This window comes from Rhea pennata, chromosome 7 (genome assembly GCF_028389875.1).
Source record: "Rhea pennata isolate bPtePen1 chromosome 7, bPtePen1.pri, whole genome shotgun sequence".
Classification (NCBI taxonomy): Eukaryota; Metazoa; Chordata; class Aves; order Rheiformes; family Rheidae; genus Rhea; species Rhea pennata.
Genome location: NC_084669.1, coordinates 22,850,362 through 22,874,767, shown reverse-complemented (window position 1 = coordinate 22,874,767; position 24,406 = coordinate 22,850,362). Strand labels below are relative to the sequence as shown.

The 24,406-nt window shown below is 43.4% G+C and overlaps 1 protein-coding gene across 50 annotated transcripts in view; it reads left to right on the top strand.

Annotated features, from left to right (window-relative positions):
* SORBS1 (sorbin and SH3 domain containing 1) overlaps positions 1-24,406 on the top strand; it is a 181,379-nt gene that overhangs the window by 148,657 nt on the left and 8,316 nt on the right. For 25 of the 50 annotated variants that reach the window (XM_062579806.1, XM_062579804.1, XM_062579823.1 and 22 more), the window contains 12 exons: positions 2,348-2,413; positions 2,963-3,064; positions 4,394-4,443; positions 7,806-7,963; positions 11,763-11,851; positions 13,092-13,259; positions 14,680-14,726; positions 16,480-16,594; positions 16,704-16,829; positions 17,904-18,098; positions 20,056-20,793; positions 22,154-22,270. In XM_062579806.1, coding sequence (XP_062435790.1) covers positions 2,348-2,413; positions 2,963-3,064; positions 4,394-4,443; positions 7,806-7,963; positions 11,763-11,851; positions 13,092-13,259; positions 14,680-14,726; positions 16,480-16,594; positions 16,704-16,829; positions 17,904-18,098; positions 20,056-20,793; positions 22,154-22,270 — 1,971 coding nt within the window. The remainder of the gene's footprint in view (positions 1-2,347; positions 2,414-2,962; positions 3,065-4,393; positions 4,444-7,805; positions 7,964-11,762; positions 11,852-13,091; positions 13,260-14,679; positions 14,727-16,479; positions 16,595-16,703; positions 16,830-17,903; positions 18,099-20,055; positions 20,794-22,153; positions 22,271-24,406) is intronic. The other 25 variants (XM_062579833.1, XM_062579848.1, XM_062579836.1 and 22 more) reach the window with 10 other exon arrangements.

Genomic DNA, 24,406 nt, shown 5'->3' with positions numbered 1-24,406 from the left:
CTATCCTGCGTCACTGAGACTGTAAAGAAATATCATACAAACAGTTTAACTTTCCACAAGTCATCACAGTTTATGGTTTCCACAAAGTGAGAAGAAACCTATCTCTCTCTTGCTCCCATGTAATAGTTGCATACCCTGCAAGGGATGAAGGTTTGTCATCTCCAGGATGACGTTCCTTTGAGTTAGTGTAAGGTATTGGTTCATGGGTCAGAGGAAAAAGAACATTTATGCCCTCAGGCCTGCCTAGAAGTGAGGATATATGTAACACTTAGAAGTGTTTGTGCTTTCATCGTGCAGCCTTGGCCTTTCTTCAGAAGAGGATGTCTCAGACTGCATTAGCAATCCAATTCTTGTCCAACAGAGCCTCTGTTCTGGTAGCAAGTTCCCCACCATGTTCAAGGCACTAACGTTAAGGGCTGCTTTCTTACTAATTACCTTGAAATGGTTTCCCATGTCACCTTCCTCTAGTTCAAAGCCATGCAAGCATGGTCCCCGATGAGCTATGTCAGCCTGTTAGTATGGTGTTAGGGGTGTTGTGCTTTGACATTATGCCAGGCACTGGAGCTGAAGGTGCCATCTCAGAGTTTGAGAGAGCGCTGCCCCTTGCTGGAATCTGACAGAAATTCAGCAAAGCTCTGTCTGAGCTAAGTCACCAGAGCCAAAAGAGACTCTTGTCTTTGCTGTAGTGCTCACTCCAGAATTTTGTGACCAGCTTATGACTAAGGCCTGTGTCTAACCAAAGCATTTTCATTTGTGTTTACCAGGGCCTGGGATTTTCAGAAATTCTGTTTGGCCCAGCTTCTTCCCCCCACCCCAGCACTGCAAAAAATGTGTACCTTTACAGGCCTCATTTCCCATGCTTTGTGACTTTATTTGCAGTTACATGACATGGCCAGGAAACACCCTTGGTAAGAGGGAGCACAGGAGTTTTATGAGCTTGTGGCTGATGCTCTCCAAACACACTAGAAAGTCCAGAATGTGGCTTTCTGTTGAGGAGAGCGCAGGTGCCAGCCTAGGGTGGATGAAGTGACACTGCTGGCTCAGCATCACACATCCCTTTCTAGGCAGCTGCGTGGATGTGCGTGTGCCCTGCAGACAAACATCCAGTTGTTTCAGGGAGATTCTAGGTTTGGTCTCTGCGGCATGGATGCTTTTTCAGTGTGCTGCTGAGACTGAGTCCCCACATGCTCGCTCTTTTTCCTTTCTTCCTTCCCTCCTTCCTCCAGACCCCGCAGTGCCATGAAGGCCATCCATAGAACTTGACCTTCAGTCAGGCTGCTGTTCAGTTGCTTTTCGCTCTGATTGCAGAGGCACACTCATGGGGCATCTTCTCCCAGCCCCTTCTGAGACAGCGCTGAGTGAGCAATTTGCTCTAAGTGGAGAAGGAGGGGGCTGGGGAAAGGAGTGCATGCTCTGCCTTCTTGCTTCCTCCCTTCCAGTTCCTCCCTCCAAATCTCAAATCTAAATTTCTGCAGGACCATCTACCATAAAGAGCAAATGTATTTGGATTTCACAGGAATAAAATCTCCTTGAGCATATCAGTAAGGAGCATTTCTGTTGAGATGAGACTATTAGCATGGCATTATTTGGATAGGAATACCAGGAAAAAGTCTCTCGCTTTGAACGGTTCTCCCTGCTATTTGCACATGTATAAAACAGTAAAATCTTAATTAGAAATCTGAGTCTTCATGTGTAGGTTGAATTTTAAACAGCTAGTTCCCAAAGTTCCCTGTGTCCCACCCCCTCCACCAAGCTCCCCCACAAACAACCCCTCCAAAGCAATGAAATAAAAAAATAACAACTCTGCATTCTCATTGCCCCACAATGCCAACACTGGAAATTCAGACATTTGTTCACATGGTATGTATTCATAGTCTGCTGGGGGTGGGAAAGCTGTATCCCTTTTCTTTATAAAAGGCCCTTGTTTTATCCTTTCCTTTTGAAAAGAAGAATGAGCAAAGCAAATGCTTTTTCTGACTGTGGTTTTTCACCCTCATTTTTTTTATTTTGTTGTGTTAAAAATGCTTTAACCACCAGCTGTGGGCTCCCTCTAGAGAGTGTAAAATCCGTAAGAGCACCTTGCAAAAATATGTCCTTGAACAGTGTTGAGAATAGCCCCTCCCAGACTGCATGCATGCTCCCTTTTACCTCCCATGATCTCTTGGTATTTGTGCTATAGCAGATTTATCCCTCTTTCTCTCTCTCTCTCTCTCTTTTTTTTAATCTTTTTCAGTGTTGATGCAATCCCCCTGTTGTATCCTCCCTCTGTTCTAATCCAGTTTCCATATTCTTTGTGATGTCTTTCCTTATCTTCATTTCCTCATTTCCTTCCTCTGCTTTCCATCAGCCTCCAAAAAAGATTTGGGATTATACTCCTGGAGATTGCTCTATCCTTACTAGAGAGGATAGAAAGGTAATTCTGTCTTGCGTACGTTGTACTACAGCATCTAGTATATATGTATGTGTGTGTGGATATATTTTTGTAGCATTGCTTGGGTTTTGTGTGCTTGTGAGTGATTTTTTTAATTGGGCTTGAGCTCATTAGCCTAACAATTAAGTAACTAGTAAATTGATTTAATAATTCTTAAAGCACAATCAGCCATAGTTTAGAGTGGTGATTTTGCTGTCTTGACCTGCAGTGATAATTATACTAACAGCATATTGCATATTGTTACGGTATTTTTTTTTTTTACAGCTGGGTTTTATAACTTTAGGTTGGTAGAATTAGATTTTAGCAGGCCTGTGCATCTCTTGATCTTAAATGTTGAATGCTTAAAGCAGTTGCCTCTGTAATGATTGAAACACAATTGATTAATTACTAGTGAATTTCTGTGTATTGTCCATACCATCTTTGTCTATTTTTTTCAATTAAAAAGGCTATTTTTTTTCAAAATTAACATTCCTGTGGTTTCCCTTAACCCTAAGCATTATTTTCCCATTCTTCTTCTCCTTCTTTAACCAGACTGATCTAGAAAAAGACCTCTACCTCTACCAGACTGAGTTAGAGGCAGATTTAGAAAAAATGGAGAAGCTTTATAAAGCACCAGATAAAAAGCTACAGAAGGTATTTCCTATTCTTTTCATGCTGCCAATCCCTGTTTCCAAACTCTCTGCTCTAATCTATTCACTGCTGGATAATTATTAAATGAGGTTGGGATAAATAATGGTTCTGACCGTTCTGACTGCATGGCTTGCTGTGTAGCTGTCAGAAATAATAGAACGTGATGCTGAGAATCCGGCTTGAAATCCATTTCAGATACAGTGAGTCCCTTTCTCCCCTGCTCCCTTTCAACCTCTCCCCCCACCCTGTCCCTCCTCTTAGGGTTTGTTTTGAGTTCGATGTCTGCAAAAACCCCTCTCCATTTTTCACATGAATAGGCAGCAGCAATCAGCTTAAAATTCTTGGTTGGCGTCACGTCATCGTCTCGTGCCTCTCAAGCGTGTTGCCATCTACCCTGCCTTCATACAAGCCCTGCTCTCTGTTAGGAGCTTACGCCTGCCCAAGATTTGGATATTTGCAAGAGATTTTACAATTTTCCTTAAGCTGCACCTTACCGTGGCCTTCTAGGGCATGTCGGCCACTGCTGCTGTTCTGAGGGTCAGCGGGACTCAAACCATGAAATGGTAGATTAATTTGGTAACATGCCAATTTTTCTCTCTCTTTTTTTTTTTTTTTTTTTTTTAATACTCTGGTGTTTCACCAGGACTTGAAAAAGCTGCTTTTTCCAACCCAAGATTTGATTTTTCTTCCTGCATAGGAATCCTCAGATAGAAAGGGGAGACCAAATATAGCATTTCTTCCCCAATTGCCTTCAGTTTTTTGAATAATGTGCCTAAGAAGTGTTAGATGGATTTAAAGCAAGCGGATGAGAACTGGCTTTTGCTATTGAACCTGTGCAGCTGGCATTGCTTCTCTTAAGTAAGGAAACTGGACTGAAAGATTGCTTTTCTTGTTAGTGCTATGATATTTATTTGAACGCTGAGGAATGTATTGTGCTGCAGAAATGTAATTACCTTTAAAGCAAAGGGGAGCAGTGACCGGTTGGGGGAAAAGCTTGGGGAAATAATTACAAGCATGTGTCTCCTGGTCATGGCCCACCTGGTTATCTCTTCTTGCTTTTGGCTTTATTCTCAGTGACTCATTTGCAGACAAAAAATAAGTGAAGTGAAAGGCATTGGCTGTGCTAAAACCTGTCACTGCCCTGAAGGAGCTCAAGAAAATTGTCGCTTTTCTGCAGAGATATTGACAGCTTAGATTGCATTTACACTTAAATCTCAATGTCTTCCAAAAGCTAATATTCTAGCAATAGATGGAAAATTACTTATGCAAGACTTTTTCTTTCTCCTCACATGTAAGTGTGTATCAATGACTCCTTTGTTTGGACTTTTGCAGAATACAGCAGGTGTTACTCCTTTGGAAACTTCTACAGACCATTCTCCCTAGTAAGTTTTCAAATTGCTTTTGATACAATTTTTGCAGTCTAAGGGTATGTAGGACAGGATTTCGGATGCTGGAAAAGGGTTGGCTTTTTTTTTTTTTCGGTGAGGCATATAAACAGATGCATGTATCACAAGACTTACGTCTGCGCTTTAGCTGAACTCAAATACGGTGTATGCTCTTTGGTCTTGAGTAAAATTTGAAGTGATTACATGAATGACTGCACTGGCTAGGTAAGAATTGCTGATTGTGCTAGACAGCAACTTTTTAAGAAACAAACATTACTTTAACTCCTTTTTGATGAAGTTTACAAATTGACTCTACCTTCATGCAAGTAACTTTACTGCTTGAAAAGAACTGAGATTGTTTCTCTTACTCAGGTATGATAAATTAAAAATGTAGATCATGTTTGAGGTTCCCAGTTATGCACACTAGGTCAGAAGGATCCTTGTTAATGAAAGGCAACAATAGTCTAGCTTCCAGGAAGAAAAGAGCAGTAGTAATAGCAATATTCTCAAAAATGTAATGTGGTGCTGCTTTTGTGGAGGAATATGTAATAAGCAGTATACTCTGAACATGTTGTATGTGGAGATAGTTTATTTTGAAGAAAAAAAAAAGATCTGGGGCCAGATTCTGAGCTGTGCTGAGTTACAGGTGCTGTAGAGCTCCTGCTGTGAACCTGCTGTTCCCTTTAATTGGACTGGACACGTAATATTCCGCGTAGGTACAGTGATCCCCTCTGCAGGAGTGCGTTGTTAGGAAAAGCATGTTCTCCTCCAGCTGTCCGTTAAACTCACATGTGTTTGCCTCCCCTCGTGGTTTGCCCTAAAGGCCTATTTCAACTCAGTTCCCTTCTGTCTGTTTCCATTTTGCAGGAAAACTTGCACTATTCTTATTTGTTGGTTGTCTCATTCCTATAATCAGATGCTCCTATGACATTTTAGTTTTGTTTTGGTGGGAAGAGAGCAAAATAATAAAAAGAAATCTAAAAGTTTAGCGTAAGAATCCTAATTCCTGACTGTCCTAAAAAAGTTACAAACCTTGTGAATCTTATTTTTACTAGGTAGGCCAGGTTTGCTCCTCTTGGTGGAGGTCTTCTGCTGAAGCCCATCCTATTTCCCACCAAAGACTGTTAGCCCAAAGCTGTAGGAGCTGGATGGAGCCTTGCAGGCTGTATCTGTACATGCAGGATTACAATTTGTAGATCATGTCAGGAGAACTATCCTCCAGATAAAAGAGATCTGACATATGTGTATTACATTGTCATCTATGTTAACGAATAGAAAATCAGTGTCATCTTTGCTTTTCAGCACACAGAGCACCATTCTCTTCTGAAAAGCATCTTCCATGTGCATAGACTGATCTCTTAGCAAATGAGGTTTCCTGCACTGCCTGTGCTGTTTCTGACACCACCCTCAGCTTGCAGTAGTGCCAGCATCTGTGCTAGAGGAAGGGAAGCAACCTGAGTAGCCTGGAAATGGGAGAGGGCAAATGGGGCCCAGTGGATTCACATATTCTTCCCTTTCCAGCCTGTGGAGAATAGGGAGAAAAGATCCATGGAGTTTGTTGTCTTTTCTGCAATGCTGCTCTTCCGTTTGCTCACCTGATTCAGGCCTTCTTGCAGACTACCTTACTCTCACATAGTACTGGCTGGCCCTGATGAGGGAGCAACCAGTGATGGTGCTCTGCCAGATGCCTTCTCTTGCTCCCTTAGGTGTTTGCTCAAAAGAGGATCATTTGAACCCTTTGGTTTTTAATAAGGGTAAAATACTTCTACCTCTCAGGGGAGTCGTTATCCTCTGCGGCAACTGGTCAAATTTCCTCAGGAACCTGACAGATAGAGGTACTGGGATAACTCACAGAAGACAAAATAGCTCTGTAGCTATGGCTCTGACTCTTGCTCCCCTGGGAGCATTGCCTAATTTGAAAAAGTGACAGTATTACCCTTCTCTTTAGTGTTGTTTTTCAATAGCTATTTTATCAGAAAGCAGTTTATGGGTCTGCGCTCATATGACCTGATTTTCTTTGTCCGGAAACAAAAATCTCCTTTGAGATCCAGACATTGTGTAATTCTACCCCCATAACCAGTCCTCTGATGTATTTCAAAGCTTTCTCTTTATCCTGTAAGCACAGCATCCATTCAAGATAACCAGATGCATGTACAAATTTATCTTCACATAAGCATGCATAATGACAAGCATCTCCACACTCACTTAAATTTGAATCATCAGTGGACATAAGGAGGTAAACCAGCTTTCAGAATGTTTTCCGTGAATCAGCAAATGACCTATTTTTTTAATTTTTAAACTCTCCAGCAACCAGACTTTGGCCCCAGAACAGCTTTGCATATGAGACTGTATCTTATTCTGAAGAGTCTGGTTGCGAATGCACAAGAACTGATATTGGATGAATCAGCTCATAGGAAAGCACTGTCTGCCTGATTGCTCAGCAAGTCTTTTGTAACTGGAAGGGCCAGTTATACCATGGCAGTGCTGATTATGTTTTCAGAGAGGAAACAACTCTAGAAATCAGATGTGGGACCAAACTAGTGCTTAGATTCATGACTGAGGAAAGGAATTTGTAATAAATTTCTTCGATCTTCAAAGGCCTAACAAATTACAGTTGTGTCTATTTTTAATAAACATCTCAGAGTCCGGCATTCTGTTTTTATGTCTTTGTGGTAGCCCTAGAACCCAGGATTTTGTTCTCCCTACAGTGAAAGCCTGAAGCAAAGCTGAGCTAAAGAACCGTGTGCATATGGGAATTTTCTTGGAATAGTGTCTGTAGCATGGTACTGTTGCTTCATTGCATAGACCCTTATTGGTGGGCTCAGAGAATTGCCCTGGCAGCCTTGTCCTCTAATGTTAGCTGGGAGTCTCAGCAGGCTGAGGTGGACTCTTGAGCAGCTGTGCTTTGTAACCAAGAGGCTGGCATGACTGATGTTTAAGGAGAGAGGGCTGGGAGCTGCAAGATGTGTCATCAACTGGCAGCTAGCCACTGAGTTTCTGTGTGTCTGTAAGGAAAGCTGTAGCTGCTCTGTGACTCTTGTTTTCTTACCTGAAAAATAAAGGAGGAATGCTTTCCTGCCACCTGTTTCCTGGGGGACTGAGCTGAGAGAGCTCCCTTAGGTGGAGAATGCTAGGGTAGTGCAAAACCCAGAACATATAATTGCAGCATGTTCATAACCTCTTCATTTGGCTGTTCTGCCAGCCTGAAGCATCAGTTCCTTGTACTCAGTCCAACCTGGGTTCATAAGTGTGATTTCCTCTTGCTTTTCCCGATGCTCTCAGCAAACAGAAGTAACCCACTGATGTTCTTCCTTTTTCCTGTTTTGTGAACTGTTTTCCACCTCCACATATTCACCCAGCTACCATGCAGTGAAGAGAGAATCAGAATTTGCACCGGGGGACCCTGCTGGCTTGGAGAATGAAAGGCAAATTTACAAGAGTGTGCTGGAAGGTGGAGATATCCCGCTGCAGGGGCTAAGTGGTCTTAAGCGACCTTCTAGCTCTGCTTCCACTAAAGGTAGGTCAGCAGGGCACTAATCTCTATCCTCCATTCTGCACAGGGTATTAAAAGCCAGGTGATAGCAGGCAAATTCCTGCAGGGTTTGGAGTCCTGTTCAAGGCAACTGAGGTTTCCTCTGTCCCTCCTCTTTGCCATCCCCAATCTTCCCTTCTTCTTCCTCTCAGCCAACACTGGCCAATATTCTTCATGCCCCCTTTATCTGATCCAGGTTCCTCTTCCCAGCAGGGACCAGCTCCCTCCATTCAGCACCGCAGATACGTACTGGTATTTCCCCATACCCTCATGCTCTTCCTCTGAGCTGCTCAGGCCTGGCCTTGCTACCCATCCTTGTCACGCTAGAGCCCTTCCTTGCCTTTTCTGCATTTCCCACCGCAGTATCTCAGCAAGCCACACTGTGCCTGCTGGCCTGGCTGTCCTTGCATAGCTGGCACCATGGGCTGAGCAGCCTTCTGCCTGTGAGGGGTGTGCAAAGGCACATTGGACACTGCAAACCTGGCAATAGCCCTGCAGCCTATGAGAGAGTCTGTGCTGCGTCCTCCTCCCCCTTTCTTTCCCCCATCTCTACAAGATTAGGAAGAAGGAAGAGCCTGACTGCCATCAGGGAGTTGTGATGGGGAATGTATCTCTGAGCCAATTTCAACCTAAAAATGGCTTGAGATAGGGAGAGGACTGGGGAAGGAATGCATTTGGGTTTCTGAGCTGTTCTCCCTAAAAATAGTACATCGCACCAAAAAGGTCCCTCTCTGTTTCCATCTTCCAGCTGTTTTTCAGCATTATGTCAGGCCTGTAGGGCAAGGACTCAAACTAGATCTGAACAAAAAAAATCTGTTCAAACAGTTACTGTTCCCTGAACTGTAGTTGAACCTGAATGGTTATTTTGACATTTTAGTTTGAACTCAGATCAGAAACAGACCTAAAAAACTGTAGTTACAGCTGAACCCAGACTGGATCTGACCTGAAAAATGTCCTGATTTGACTTCCTGGTTTTTAAAATAAACATGGCCAACCACACTGTCTGGAAAACACTCAGCTTATTACTAGTATGAGGAATCTCTAAGCAGGCAAAAGCCAGCTGATGAGCCCTGCTTGTGCTAGCACAACCAGCTCTTGATTTTCTTCTCCCTCACAGGAATAATCTGTTTGGCAAGCATTGTGGTGAGACCATAGTAGGTGTAATTACAAGCTTTGTATTAAGCCATTTTTGTAGTGTCAGTGCCTCTGCATTCTTGCTAACACCCTGATCCTTCCCAGAGTTGAGGTGCCCTTCTCCATGGTGCCACAGCTTCTCTGGAAGCTGAGGATACTCAGCACTTTCTAGGATGGTACCTTCAAAGTGCTCCAGGCCTGCTTCTGGCCATGCGTCTCATTTTAGAAACATTAGCAGCACCTCACCTACTCCTTTAAGCGCAGCTTGTTGTGCACAGTCTTCCTGCTTTCCTTTATTTTTTGGAACCTTGTTTTTTAAAGTGCATTTTATGAAATCCAAGCATGTTTTCTCTCCTCTGTCAATAGCTTTCTACCATTTAAGCTAACAGGTTGTATTTATTTTATTCTGCATGCTTACCAGTGGATCGTAAAGGTGGGAATGCTCATATGACTGCACCCTCTTCAGTTAATAGCCGAACCTTTAACGCTAGTCATACCGGTATGTTAGGTCTCGCATGTAAACATAAGAAGCCCTTATCAGCTGCAAAAGCCTGCATTACTGAAATCCTCCCTTCTAAATTCAAACCCAAACTAGCAGCTCCACCTGCTCTTGTGCAGGACAAGAAGGGTATCTTGCTGTCTCATGAGAAAGCTCAAAGCTGCGAAAACCTTCGTAGCTCCATTACCTTGTTCGATAATAAAAAAGCTTTGATGGTAGACATAGGGGAAGGCATAGAAAACATGCTGATGAAGTCGAAGCAGGAGTATGCCATCAAATCTGGCAGTACCATGAGCCTGCAGGAATATGGCACCAACTCCAGGAAAGGCTACCTGTTCCCTGCCTCCAGGAAGAGTGGGATGGAGTTTACAGTGCTGTATAAAGACATGCACCAGATCAACCGATCCAGGATCCATCTGGGTGCAGTCTCCTCCTGCAGCGTGAGAGATATCGCATCTCAGTTTGAGAATGAGGCAAAGGACAGGACGGAGCACAGTCTTAGCCAGGGGAATTCAGAGCAGATCCCCAAAGACACAGTTTCCTCCCGTATCAGTGCCTTTGAGCAGCTGATCCAGAGATCCCGATCAATGCCCTCACTTGAATTTTCCATTGGACAAAGCAAATTCCCCACTTCTTTTCAGTCTAAAATTTGTCTGAGTTCTGCCTACTCTGCAGAGTCCGTTCTGGATTTGCCAAAACCCCACCAAGAAGAAAAAGATGCTGCCAGCTTGGCAGATAAATCCTCCCACTCCTGCAGCAACGTGGAGGACACAGCTTCAGATGTCAGTGATGCCATCCCTATGGACACACTTTCAGCTTGCACAGATGAGATAGATCTCCTCTCAAATGCATCCAATGACAGCGGCAGCAGCAACAGCAACCTCAATGGGCCTCAGAAATATAAAATCAACAGATGCAAAGGCGCATGCCCAGCTTCCTACACCAGGTTCACTACTATCCGAAGGCATGAGCAGCAGCAGTCCTCCAGGAACCCTGATTCCAAAGGGGATGTCTATGGGAACAGACACACACTCCCCAGAAATGTCTACCTAATGAGCCCTCTCCCCTTCCGATTGAAAAAGCCCTTGCACCACCATTCCAGGAGAACTCCACCCCTGGACTGCCCAGGAACCCCATCAGCACCCAGCCCCGAGAGCCCACATGACCCCGTACAGGGCAGCCTAGGAGACAAGAGTCACTACTCTCAGCACGGACTGTGCTTCAAAAGCAGGCCTCTAGCCCCAAAGCGCCTGTCTTCCTTTGACATTGTGGAGAAGCTTAGCCACTTCCCTACGAGGGGATGTACCCGAGATAGCTTCATGGGCCGGGCTGGTGCTCCTGATTCCTTTAACAATGGCAACCTTGTTCCATACGCTCCCTATCACAGCTTGGACACAAACAACAACCCGCAAAGTGAACTTGGCACGCACCTAGGAGGTGGCTTTTTGTGTTCTTTACCAGTGTCCCTTCATCTGTCTTCTTGCTTTACTTTCTCCTCCCCTTTTCTTCACAACCCCTGCATTTTTATTCCCCACCTTTGCATCCCCTGACTCTCCTTTTTTTCCAGTATGTCTAACGTCCTTTGCGTGTCTTGCTGAGAATTTATGTTCAGGACTTGTTAACAGCTGCACTTCTGAGAAACGATTTCCGCTGCCTTTCTAAACACATCAGGCGCAGTTTGTCTCTCAAGCAACTCCTGGGATACAAGAATCTCAACATGAGATACTTCTAGTCCTATGTCATTTGCACTGTTGGAAATATAAAACAAACCCAGATGATTTGCTTTAAGGAGCAGTTTCTCAAGGTCTAGTTGTGTGTGCGTGTGTGTGTGTTAAACTTTTCTCAACAATGAAATGTTAAATCCTATTTTGATGGCAGCAAATCTTTTCTTCACGAAGTCCTTATATGTTTTTATTCTTTCCCGTACCTTTATTTTCTCCTTTTTTTGATCTTTGTTCACAAGTACAGCCCAAAAGGGAAAAAAATGAAAATGGATAAATTATCAACATTTGATTGGCAATTTGATCAACAGTAATTGAAAATTCTTGCTGCTGTAATGGAAGCAAATTGTTTAAAAATACCTATTTTTTTCCTTTCTGGTTATGCTAAATAAATCCATCTGTATTTTAACTTCCTTATGTTGTTTCAAAGTAGATTCAGAATCACCAAGGCATTTTGCACCAGTTGATTACATGGAAACTCCGGAAGAAATTATCCGCAGACGCCATGATGATAAAGAGGTAATGCGCTCTTTTATAGCCTGAGAACAATAGTAGCAGCTTCACATACAATAAATATATTGGAAGCTAGAGCAACAAGTTGGAACTAGCATGTCTGAATCCTAGTAACACCTCTGCCACTGATTCGCTGTGTAATTTGTGTGTGTTTCAGTTTATCTGTTATTTCAATTGAACCCGATAGTTGAATTTCATAAAAATGGTATATGAGGACCATAAAGAATGTATAAAGGTTGGAGATATGTGTAAGATGTGGTACAACACATCAGTGTCTCACAGACGAAACGGTTGTTCTGTAAGTGAGTATGTTGTTATTGCTCTCCAAGCAAGCCATTTGAGTTAGTATTAATCAAACTGGCCAGAACTGATTTTTCTTGTGGGGAGTCTTAGGTTTTGAATAGCCAATGAAAGCTATTTAAAGCTATCAGAAAATGTGAAATTCTCCTTGAGTGAAAACTAGAATTCTTCATGATGTCCTAAATCATTTAATACAAAATGTAACAGTCCCTTCTGAAATGGCTGACTGAAATATATAAGCTGGAATATTACTAAAGCCATGTAGTCTTTTCAGCACTGACTATATCAAATCTAAGTTAAAGAAGTTATAAAGTAATTGCTTTCCAAGAAGCTGCTAATTTCCATTGTCTGAAAAGACCAGAAGATTAAACAGTGATATTTTCAGTGAATAAGCACATTATCCTTCTCTGTTCAAATATTTGTGTGTGCTTTGAAATATGATAAAACCTAATTTCTATGTTAAAAATTATATTTTTCGCTGAAAAAATATTTTTTTTTTCACTGTAAAACTATATTTTTGTTGTCTTCTCCCTTGAAGCAGCTAACAATCCCCTCACCCCTAAAATCCAGCAAGAAAACTCATGGAAGTCAATGAGAGAAACTCCTTGTTGGCCAAAGGAGGTTTGGATCAGCCCTCTGCATTATCAGAAATCTGCCCCTTATCTTAGAGACTCTCAGGACCTGACCCAAAGCGCTGTTAACTTCCATAAGCTTTGGATCAGGTCCACTGTATGTGCTGGATATCAGAAATGCCACAGATATATACTTATGCTTGCTAAATCAAAGAGGAGTTGTTGTGTAGCAAGTAGAATCGGTATGTTATGTTCCTGTAAAGCCCCAGGTTTTTGCTGGGACCTCAGAAATTTTATTGAAGTCACGTTTGTGGTAGCTGTCAAATGCCCTAAACTAGATGATTTACTGCCCATTTTATGCAATTTTATGGCAGAAACTTTTAGAGGACCAGAGACGGCTTAAACGTGAGCAAGAAGAAGCTGATATTGCAGCTAGAAGGCACACAGGGGTTATTCCAACGCACCATCAGTTTATCACTAATGAGCGATTTGGGGACCTCCTAAATATAGACGATACAGCAAAGAGGAAATCTGGGTCAGAGGTCTGTTTTAGTTACCTCAGTCTGCTGCTTGACCCAAAGCAATATTTGCCTCTCACAGTGTTGCGCTTTAGGCCGACATTAGCTCTCCAGAGAATGTTGTTTGTTTTTTCCCCCCTTCCCCTTTTCCCATTCTGGCTTCATTTAGAACTGCTTTGACTCTTATGCCTGGTAAATTAGTTGATATCTCTATACCAAGCTGCATATGTTAAAGCATGCCTGCTGAGAATTGCTGGCGCACACCTGTGATGCATGTCTTTAAGTATCAGCTACTTTTAGTGAATCAAAGGCATTTTACATCCTCTGCATCATATTCCTACGTTGTCGTCTTGTCTGTGCCTTATGCTTAGAAACTTCATGTCTTGTTGATCGTGGCCATGTGACTCTCGGTTTTTCGTCGAAATAGCTTGTTTCTTCTCCTTTTGAACGATGCTTAATGTCTCCTAGAAACAATTGGAGTACGTCTCAGCATGTTTCACCAAGTACGACATGATCAGTCTTTCTGAAAGAGACAAAGGAGGAGATGGTGGCTTTTTCCTTGAGCCCAAGGCGCTTTGCGCTGGGGCGGGCTGTGAGGCCGGCTGTCCTGGCCAAAGCCCATTCCCTGCCTTGTGGATGGCTGCTGTGGTGCTTCACTGCTGCTGTGTTTCACCCAGAGGTGGCTGAGTTGGGGAGGTGGTTTCCGTGTGAACGGAGGACATCCATCTGCTCTTTGTGTAATGCTTTCAAATCGTTTGGTGCCAGGGAAATGTAGCTACTTCTAATTTTTATGCTTTATTACCTTAATGGCTTAAAAAATACTTGACTATTTTAGAGCCATTAAAAAATCAGCTGAATACATCAAATTTGAAAGCCTGCGCCTGCTACCAACAAGTCTTCTTTGGTTTTATGGCCACAGAAGACGTTTTTTGACGCATTGCTTAATTTATTCATACTTTCTCCTCACCTTTGTCTCTTTCCTACCAATTGATACAGAATGTTTGGGTCCCTTTGCAAGATTCAGTAGGGCCAGGCAATAATCAGTAAGTGCTGCATCAAATAAAGCCCTGCTGCTTTTTTCCAGCTAGGAAATATTGCCTTCTGATGCGCATGTCAGGGGAAGTTTGGTCCCAAAGCCAAAACAAAGTCCCCATTGTTGTGTTCAGCAAGGTTTGCACATATAAAAGTTTACTACTTTAAATCCCTTTTCTTTAGAACTCCTAGTTACTATTATACCAGAAGCTGGCACTTTTGTGCTGGTGGGGAAGACCCATCTAGCATATCTGGACAGTGGTACCAGTTGCAAATATGCTTGTAGCAGAATACGTGCATTTAATTTCAACCCCAGACTAATGTTAGCTGTAGAAGAATTTGAGTGCTTTTCCTCAGAAGAAAGTTGAAAACCTAATTATTATTTTAATGTGTTGATTTTCTCAATCTTCAGATGAGACCTGCTAGAGCCAAGTTTGACTTTAAAGCACAGACGCTGAAGTGAGTATAGCTCATTGTGACTGGCTTTAGTATTTTTTCTCTGTCTTTTCTCCCAGGATGCAACATTTATGAAGTGTAGTATAACTGGATTCATGTTTTGGGGGTGTCTTTCCAGCATCTCAGTCAAAGCAAGGTGTCCGTAGTAAGACAAGGGAAAGTAATGCAAATCTTGCAGGCCATAGCCTGTGAAGGACTTCTGGGAAGACCATGTTCTTTCTCAGTGCATCTATATCCCATATGAGTTTTGTGGCAACCCACATTCTTCACTGAAACAAATAAGTGTTCTGCTTCAAGGTTGGTCGGGCTGTGGGAGAACCCGCTGGCTCCTATCTTTCTTCATGCCCTGTAAGCAGCACAGGCTGGATAAGGCCTGTTGGCAACGTCTTTATCCCTGCTGTTGTGTTGACAGAAAGAACTCCTCTGTGTGACATCCCTGGTTGTGCTCCAATTCAGGAGTTGGAAGGACTGTATTAGTCACTAGCTTGCTATGTAAATCTGACATAAAAATGGTCAGAAGAATATGGATTTAAAACATCCTTTTACTGAATTCACTGAGTATAGCTGAAAGTCAGCAGGGGAATTAAATGCCTAATTTTAAGCATGTAAGTGGGCTCTTCAGTCAATATTTTGCAGAATCGGGACATATAAGAGGACAGACCTGGAGGTGTCACTGCTTCCCTGATATCTGTGGATATAGCAGGGAATGCTTGTAGTGTGAACAGTGATGTTGTAGTGATGTGTTTGAGCTCTGTTATGACCCCTCTGATGAATCACTAAGCTCTACTTGTTCTTTTTTGGAAACACTGCTGTGAACAAAAGTCCTGTAAGGCCTTCCCTCCTGTGTGAGTTTGGAGAGGCTCTCATTTTAACATTGCATTGCTTAGCAGGGGAAGAAAGGCAAACAGAATTTAGTGAAGGACCTGCTGTTTTTCCTATCAGGTGCTAGTGTCCTGGGAAAATTTTATTATATGTTTAATAGGTTATAATTTATAAAGGTTTGCACAGCGTCTCCCCAAGGCCTGTAATAAAACTCAAGCGAATGTAAGGAGCAACTGCTGTGTCCTTTGAGCAGAACATAACAAGGTACCAAACAAGAGTAAAGGAGAGCCCGTGAAAGCCATGGTAGGACGGGCTGGAGTGGTTCTTTTCCTGTGGGGATCCGTGTAGTAGATGTATGAGCCTAGTACAAGCTGCCCACAGCAGGAGTTCCTCAGGCTGCAGGCATTCATGATTTCAGCACTGAAGACTCTAGGTTGCCTAATTGTTAGCCCAGGTGAGGTCAGTGATTGCCCAGGTGCTGGCTGACCGGAAGTGTAACCTTTACAGGACTTATGTGTAAGAAGGTGCACTGAGTGAATGAACTACCTTCTCTTAAAGTCATGTTTATTTTTGGAAGACAACCATGACACAACTTCTTTCAAAACAGGAGTGCAAGCACTGCCCTCTGTCCTCCTACCATATTCAAAATAGAAAGCAAATAGTGGCATGAATTTTTTTATGGTCAGTGGGGCCCTCTTAGGACTGCTTCTTTTACAGGACACCTAAAGAGCAAGAGAGCCACTGCACATCATGTTGTGAAAAGGGTAATTCTCATCACAGGGTTTTCACTTTAGACAGAGCATAATTTGTGTCAGTAGGGCTAATACAAATTTCTTGGTACCTGGGAAGTGCCAGACATATAAAGAACACATCTGTCCTCCAGTGAAATTCTGATGAATGTGTGCCATTCGTTAATCACTTGTGTTGTTAACAGGGAGCTTCCTCTGCAAAAAGGAGATATTGTTTACATTTACAAGCAGATTGACCAGAACTGGTATGAAGGTGAACACCACGGTAGAGTTGGCATCTTCCCACGATCATACATAGAGGTAGCTGCTTCCCTTGGAAGTGCGGTTTTTTTGCCTACTCTTTTTCTGGCAGTGGTCAGTTTATGGGCTTTTTGCCTGTCCCTCATTTGATTTTGTTTGTTCGTTCTAGCTACTTCCGCCAGCTGAAAAAGCTCAGCCCAAAAAGTCAGCACCACTGCAGGTATTGGAATATGGAGACGCTGTTGCTAAGTTCAATTTCAACGGGGATACGCAAGTGGAAATGTCCTTCAGAAAGGTAGGACTGTTAGTGAGCTGATGAACTGAATCCAGACAAATGCTGAAGTCTGTTAACACTGGTAACTTGCAGCATTTCCGAATGAAGGCTCTAATAAGATAAACACTTTTTTCCTGAGCATCTCAATCAGGAAGGGTCTCATGACCACTGTATTTACCCCATAGCTTTTACATAGTGCATTACAGTAAGAGTTTTGCAGACAGGCTGGCTTAAGCAGTGCTGGTTGCTTCCTTAGAGCTAGCTGAGAAGGTGGTTTGAGTACGGTGCTGGAAGTCTGGCACTGCAAGGCAAGTTATGTATTTGGTGACAGTGTCTCCAGTCTGATCCTCTCCAGTGGCAATGCACGTAGTCAAGTGAGAATGGTGACACAGGAAAGAAGGAATCTGGGTTCCCTTCCTTAGTGCCACAAGCAAAATCATTCAGCAGAGGTGACTGATGTTGTGTGCTGTTGAAGTGACTGCCTAGGCCTCTGACTGCAGAGACAAAGAATAGGAATGGGTTTTGGGTAATGGCTGTTCTAAGCAAAATCAGATATGTTTAGATTGAGCAGCAGCAGCATTTTTTCATCTCAACCAGCTTGTTGATTTTTTTTTTTTGATGTTCAGATTAGATATTGTCTGCCTTCTCTTTTAATTTTAAGTGGGGCTTGTAGTTTATATTAAGGATCTTGAAGTCGCTTAATTTGTCAGCAGAATAGGAGAGCTAGTTTAAATTGCAGACCTGTGCTTAATCCCTGTACACTTCATACCCCTAATGGTCTCACTGTCAGACTGAATAGTCTAGTTTTCATTTTTTTTTTAAACTGGATCTAGCAAATATGGTCTTGAAAAAGTGAGATGAGCATAACTGTTCCCCGCTTGAGTTCACAGATAGCCCAAAACAGTACCAGAATCTCTGCATTTTCTCCTTCTCTGAATGGAAAAAAATCATTCCCACCCAGAGCTCGGGTTTTGGACAACGTAACTGGGGAATAAGGGAGGCTGTGAGCCGCAGATTGTTTTAAATCAGATACAGCAAGATTCAAGACTTCATATGCTTTGAAATTATGACATATATTGCCATTTCTTCCCACAGGGTGAAAGAATCACATTGATTCGACGTGTGGATGAGAATTGGTATGAAGGAAAAATCTCTGGCACCAATCGTCAGGGCATCTTCCCTGTCACTTACGTGGATGTGCTCAAACGGCCTGTGGTCAAGAATGCCATCGATTATCCTGACCCACCAATGTCCCTCTCCCCTAACCGCAGCGTGACAGCTTCTCCACAGGTATTTGGATTAAATGCAGCCAGTTACTGCACCTTGCAGAACTGTGGGATGTTGCCATTGCTGTGCAAGAAATAATAGCTGAGAGAAGCTCTTGCTAACACTAGTGTTTTGTGCAGTAAAACCATGTGCTCCCTGCAATATGCTGCAACTGCAGGAGAAGGTCATGCTTCATTTACCAGAAAGGTTAATGGCTGGGTCATTTGGGGATTTGGAGACTCAGCTTTTCACCTGTGATATGTAGCTTGAATTCAGGTCAGGGAGCAAGGGCTACAGTTCATAGCCCTCTGAATTAATTTTACTGCCAGAGATAAGATGAATTGGTGACCCAGTTTCTGCTGGGTGGTGTTTGTACTTTACACACCTCCAAAATGCTGAGTGATTTTTTGTGATGCTTATTAAGAGAGCCTTGTGGAACATTATAGTATGTTGAGTCACTCAGTTTATCACAGCCAGCTTGAAACAGGCCATGCACTTACTTCTAGTTATTCCAGGTCAGGACCACGGTTTTAGGGTACAGAATCAGGATGGTGGCCTGTGTTAATTGCACTTGGTGCTAAGTGAAGTTGGATTTTTAGAGTGGGCCAGTCTGGGATCTTTCATGACTCTCATTCACTTCAAACCGTACTGCAGCTCAAACCAGAAATCAACATGGCAGCAGATAATTGTATGGGGAATATGGGAATCCCAGAATGTTTGCTGTGGAAAACATATTGGGGAGGCAGCGAGTCTCTAAATCCTTTTATTTTGCTCTCATCATGCAAATACTCATCCTTCAAGGTCAGCGTATGTGTCTTAAGTGGGGGCTGTGAGGTTCTGGTGCATCCCCTCTCTCACCCACAGGACCAAAGCAAGGTCATTCTTAGGTCAAGACTGCAGACATCAGAGAACTAGGATCAGGAGGAAGGGAAATATGGTACAGAATGGATGGAGATGCTGCCATGGCTCATGTCTGGTGTCTCTCTGGGATCTTCCCTAAAAGGAGTGCTTTTATTCTTTATTTTTATTTATTTATTTATTTATTTATTTTATTCCTCCATAAAGAGCAGAATCTTTTTGCTTTTTCAAGCTTCCCTGTTAAAGGGAACCCCAGCTGAGCTTTACTCTGTTTGGGCTTGGCAGTCTCTCTGTAACTGTGACCTGTGAGCCACTAGCTCTCTGTAAGCTTATCCTTTTGATGTAAGGGATTGTATCCACCTTTTTTGGTTTCCTCTGCTATTCTTTTGATTCCCCTTCAGCAGAGCTGTTTTCTTCCTTGCCTTTTGGCCTAACTCAGCAAGGCTGCATGCCTAACTGAGAAACACTCCAGTAAGTGCTAATGTTGTTGATCTCACTGATGTTGCTAGTGGTGACAGCCGAGCCCAGAATTTGGTCCTGTGTTCTGCCTTTCTAAACATAGAGCTTGCTTTAATCATCCAAATACAGAATAGCCACATTTAGCTCTTTTGATCCCTGTCTCTTCCACAGCTTCAGTAATGCAAGTTTATTGAGGAGCAGGCATTACTCATTGTAGAGTTAGATTCAGTCAAAATTCATTGCAGCAGTGAATTCTGACTGGGTCCACAGTGTGAATTGCTGAGGGCCCTTTTATGGGAAGTACTGCAGGTGCTTCATGCTGTCGTCATGGATTGTGGCTTCAGCTGCTCCCTGAAGGGTTTAGGGTATGGTAAAAGATAAAGGGTCTTCCACAAGACACTGTGTGTCTAGGGTCCTGGCAAAGGCTGGAGAAAGATACTGGCAACACATATTTGGGCTGGACTCTGTGGTTGGAGTAGCTGTGGACAGCATGTTCTCCACCAGGGCGGACCTGTCCATGGAAGACTTGCACACTGTGCTTGGTCACAGATCTGCTCCTCTCTACTCTCACTCTCTCCCCTTTCACTTTCACTTAGTTGTTTTGTATTTTCCTTTATTATTTTTTGTTCATTTCTTTTTCTCTTCTGCTTTTGTCTCCTTCAAGTCTGCCAGCTCTGAGCTGCTCCATACACCAACTCCTCCACCTTTGCCTTACACGCGCCGCGCCTTGTCTCCAGAGGTGCAGGCGATCACATCAGAGTGGATCGCCCTGACCGTGGGAGTGTCTCCTAGCACCACTCCCGCCATAACTCCTCCATTGCCTCCTCCGCCTGAAGCATCCCTCTCTCGCTCTGACTATCTTACGCCTTCTGCTGCGGCCAGCCCTTCCCCCTCGGTCAGCCTTCACCATTCTCATCTCTCGGGCCCCTCAACACCCAGGTCCATTAAATCCCCATTGCCCTCTTACCCATCCAGGCCTCAGTCCTTCACTCGCAGTTTCTATCAGGCCACTCCGCAAAGTGAAGAAAAGTTTGTTGGCTCCCCTTCTCGCAGTGTGAGCTACTCTAACTCCCCTCACTGGGCAGGTGGGAGCCCCAAAAGCATCCTTGCAGAGCAGAGCAACACCACGGGCAGCCAAGGCTGGCTCCAAAAAACTGGAGAGGACAGCAGCAACCCCGAGCGGAGGTCTCACACTGCTCCAGAGATCTCTGTGGAGGGCTGCCTGAAACCATCCCAACTAGACATGCATGTGATCCCAGAAAAGAGACCTGTGGGCTCCTCTGAGGACAGCCAGTGGTGTCAGGAGCTAATGGCTATTGTGCAGGGAAGTAAAACACAGAAAAGAGGCAATGAGGCAATGAGGCAAGGTGATCTGAGAAAGTTGCAAAGCGGGGACAAGAAGGTACTTTTCCTGCATGTGTGTGTGCTACTCTGAGTCCCTGATTTTACTGGTGTGTTGAGGTTTGTGCTGCTCAGCTGGCCAGGCAGAGCCAGTGGCTACCACATACTCTTCTGAGACTCCAAAGCCCTTCTTCCAGGGATCACCAGTCGCAATCTCTGGAAAGCAGGTCAGAAAGCCTTAGAAGAGGGCTCAGGAGTAGTGGTGAGAATTATTTTAGAATAGATAATAACACAGGACTAACTTAATTGGTCACATCTAATGAGGTAATTGTCCCAGAAAATGGCTATAACCAGATGTGATCACATGGGCCTCATGCCTGTGTATCTCACTGCCAGCTGTGTAGAATACAAGCAATTCCTTGCTACTGAAAGATTTTCCAGTGTGCAATGGATCATCTTTAGTGCTGGGATCTATTTATTTCCCCTAAACCAAGGATTGAAAGTCCTTGCAAATGTTAGCGTGGTTCCTGGAATCCCAAATGCTGTCCTCTGTTGTGGCCATGCAGGATGGAAGATCCTGGAGCCTGTGATTCAGTGAACCTTAGTTGGGGATTTGCATTACTAAGTCAGGGGGGCTTAATTGTCATCTATGCTTTGAGTAGACTTTATTAATTTTGCATTTCTGAAATGGTATGAAGGGGTCCAGGCCCAAATGAGAATTAGACCCAGTGTTATTTTCCTCCAAGGATATCTATTTATATGTAGCTGCAAGTTATAATGAGAAGGAATTTAGGGGAACCCTTAAGTGACTTCTGCAATATCTCTTCTGCTCCTAACTTTGATACAAGAGATCTGTCTTACTTTGCAACCACAACTCTTGGTTGGCTTGGAGTCCCTTACAGGCCACAGCCAACCAAAGTACATTAGAGCACTGCTACGTTACCTTGCACAAGAATGAGTGGGAGATTGGAGAGCTTTAAATCACAGCATTATAAATAACTTCCAGAATGTATTGGGGTAGCCTCCATGACATACCCCATCTAACCAATGTTAAATAAAGAGGGAGTGTGCCTTATAGGGTGATGCATTTCACACTGGGAAGTCTTACAACAAATTGTTTGATTTCTGCTTCATAATCTGCAGTCGTAATCAGAAATGTATCGAAAGCTATATAAAACAGTTCTGTTTCCTATCTGGATGCATTTCTAATAATAGTTTTTAGAGATATAACCTGCATGTTTAAAACACAGTGAGGTGGTAAGCGCAGACAAACCAACTAGAAAGCTGCACCTGCCCTTGCATGGAGTTAAGTTTGCTGTGTATGCATCAAATTTAACTGGATAGTAGATACTCTTATCGCTAGCAGTGATTGTGATAAGAGTGTGTGCGCCAAGCTGACCAACTTTTCTTTTCTTCAAAAGACTGCAGACTCAAAAGCATTCTCTTCATCTGCTCCTCTCTCTTCCTCTGCCCTCTCTTCCTCTACTGTCACAACACAACCACCTCCCAGACTTACACGCAGAGTCAATAAGCCACAGGTAATCATCTTTGCTGATTACTCTTCATTACTTAGAGTTGTTTCCATGCCATGCTGTTGTTCTGTCATACGCCTGTTTCTCCATTCACTGGTTCCACAAATGAGATATTCCTCTTGCCTTTAATTCAGCATTGTCATAAAAAAAATAATAAAAATAAATGACTTCTAGGCTCTGCAGAAGGGCAGGTGTGGGCAATATCCTCAGCTGGTTCAAATCCGCATAGCTCTGCAAGTCAGTGGATTTATGCCAGTGTGTACCAGCTGAGGTTTTGACTTTCTGTTCCTCCAGAGGATTAACCCAGGACTTATTTAGCACTTCCAATTGCTAATAGGTTCTGACCTTGAGTGCCTTCAGCTCAATTTCATTGGAAGCTGCAAGGCAGGATCAGTGGCCTTGTTAGCAAGAGTGATATAATGTGATATGCTTTGGCACAGTTTTTTTTTTTAACCACCTGAAATCTGGATTCAGGGTTTGAGTGGCTCTGAGGTGGGTGTAGGGCATATCTTTACAGTGCTGGAGACCTGTCCCAGCCTTCTCAGGTAGGATACCATTATTTGGGAGGTTCCCAGCTCTGTTGCTGAGAGCTACAAACATCTTTAAACAGACACAGTAGTGGCTGCGCAGCATCCCAAGCTTGCTTCAGCACTATACAGCTGGGACCTTCAGGACTGGGGCAATGATCAGTGCTTTGCAGCTGCTCTTGCCTCATCAGTCCTTACAGGCAGCATCCAGGAGATGGCAATATTTGAAGCAGAAAGTTCACAATTAGCAAAGACTGGGTTGAGCTCTTGATGGTGGGTTTTGGGGACGCAGTCTTGGCTTGATCAGTGAACCAAGCAGATTGCTCATGTAGGATTAATGTAGGAAGTAGTTGCCAATGTTATTCATTTCTCTGAGCAGTCCTTGACAGTGAGACACAGCTTAAACCCTGAAATTTTTCTCAATTACCTTTAATTACCTCATTCCCCTCAGAGCAAGAGCTTGCGAAACTTTTTGCTGAAAAAATGCTTCCTGCTTCCCTTTCAATTTCAGTGTCTGAATCCAATAGGATACATATTATGCTGCACATTAAAAATTGCCCTTTCTGCTGACCTCTGATCTGCTTGGTCCTGCTGATGCTTGCACTGGGTATGTGCTGCAAAAGAGAGAGTGAAGGGGCACGTTTAGAGAAAAACGCTCCTCCTGAGCACAGGCTAGCATGCAGTTCTATTTTGGATGTTACACCTGGTTGAAGTATGACTCAGTGGCCTTTCTTGGAGTCCAAGTCAAGCCAAAATTTTTATTTGATATGCATGAACAATCAGAGTGTTGTCAGCGTCACATACTCAAAGCTGTATGCGACATTATCAGCAGTCTTGATCTCCTGTTTCCAATACTGTTTATCCGTGGTGTTTGAGTATATTTTACAATTTGGAATTTTAGGTTTGTTTATCAGAGAGAAAACCCTCAGTTATGAAATTCAGATCCAGGTTTTATTGCAAATTTAGTCCTTAGATACAGGACTGGGATAGAGACTGTGTTCCTGCCTGTTCCCAACAGTAATACGAAGTGCAATGGTTTTTTTTTAGATATCACAAAATTATTCCCTTTTGTTTAGTTTCGAAGTCCAGCCTAAAGAATAAAGACAAAATCCAAACCTTTAAGTGTAATTTACAGATAATTTGTTCCAATATTCCAGTAAAACATGAATATTGAACACTAATGTAGTCAATCAATTGAATTTATCTGGAGGGACCCTCAGGAATTTCCTGTTTTGATTCCTGTTTTGCCATGAGATCCTGTTACCCCCGTGTGACAGTCAGCAGCGATGTTACAGAGCGCTCTGGCGAGCCGGGTAGCCAGAGCTGCATGTCTTGGTGATTAGGAAAGCAGGCGTTGGTACCTTGTCCCCGTAAGAGATTCACTGTCCTGTAGTAGACCCAGTCTTTGGCCTATGATCCAGGGGCCAGGGAGTCTTTCTGCTGATTTGGACAGCCTTTAGCTGAGGCTGTTCTGCACTGCAGCCTTTTCAGTGTCCTTTGTGAGAGCTCTTAGGCCAGCTTTCCCCTTGCTTTCACCAGTGTGGGGTTTTGATGTGTGCTGAGATTTTCCTTTGCTCCCTCAGCTGAACTGGGGCGTCCTTGCTGCTCACAGCTC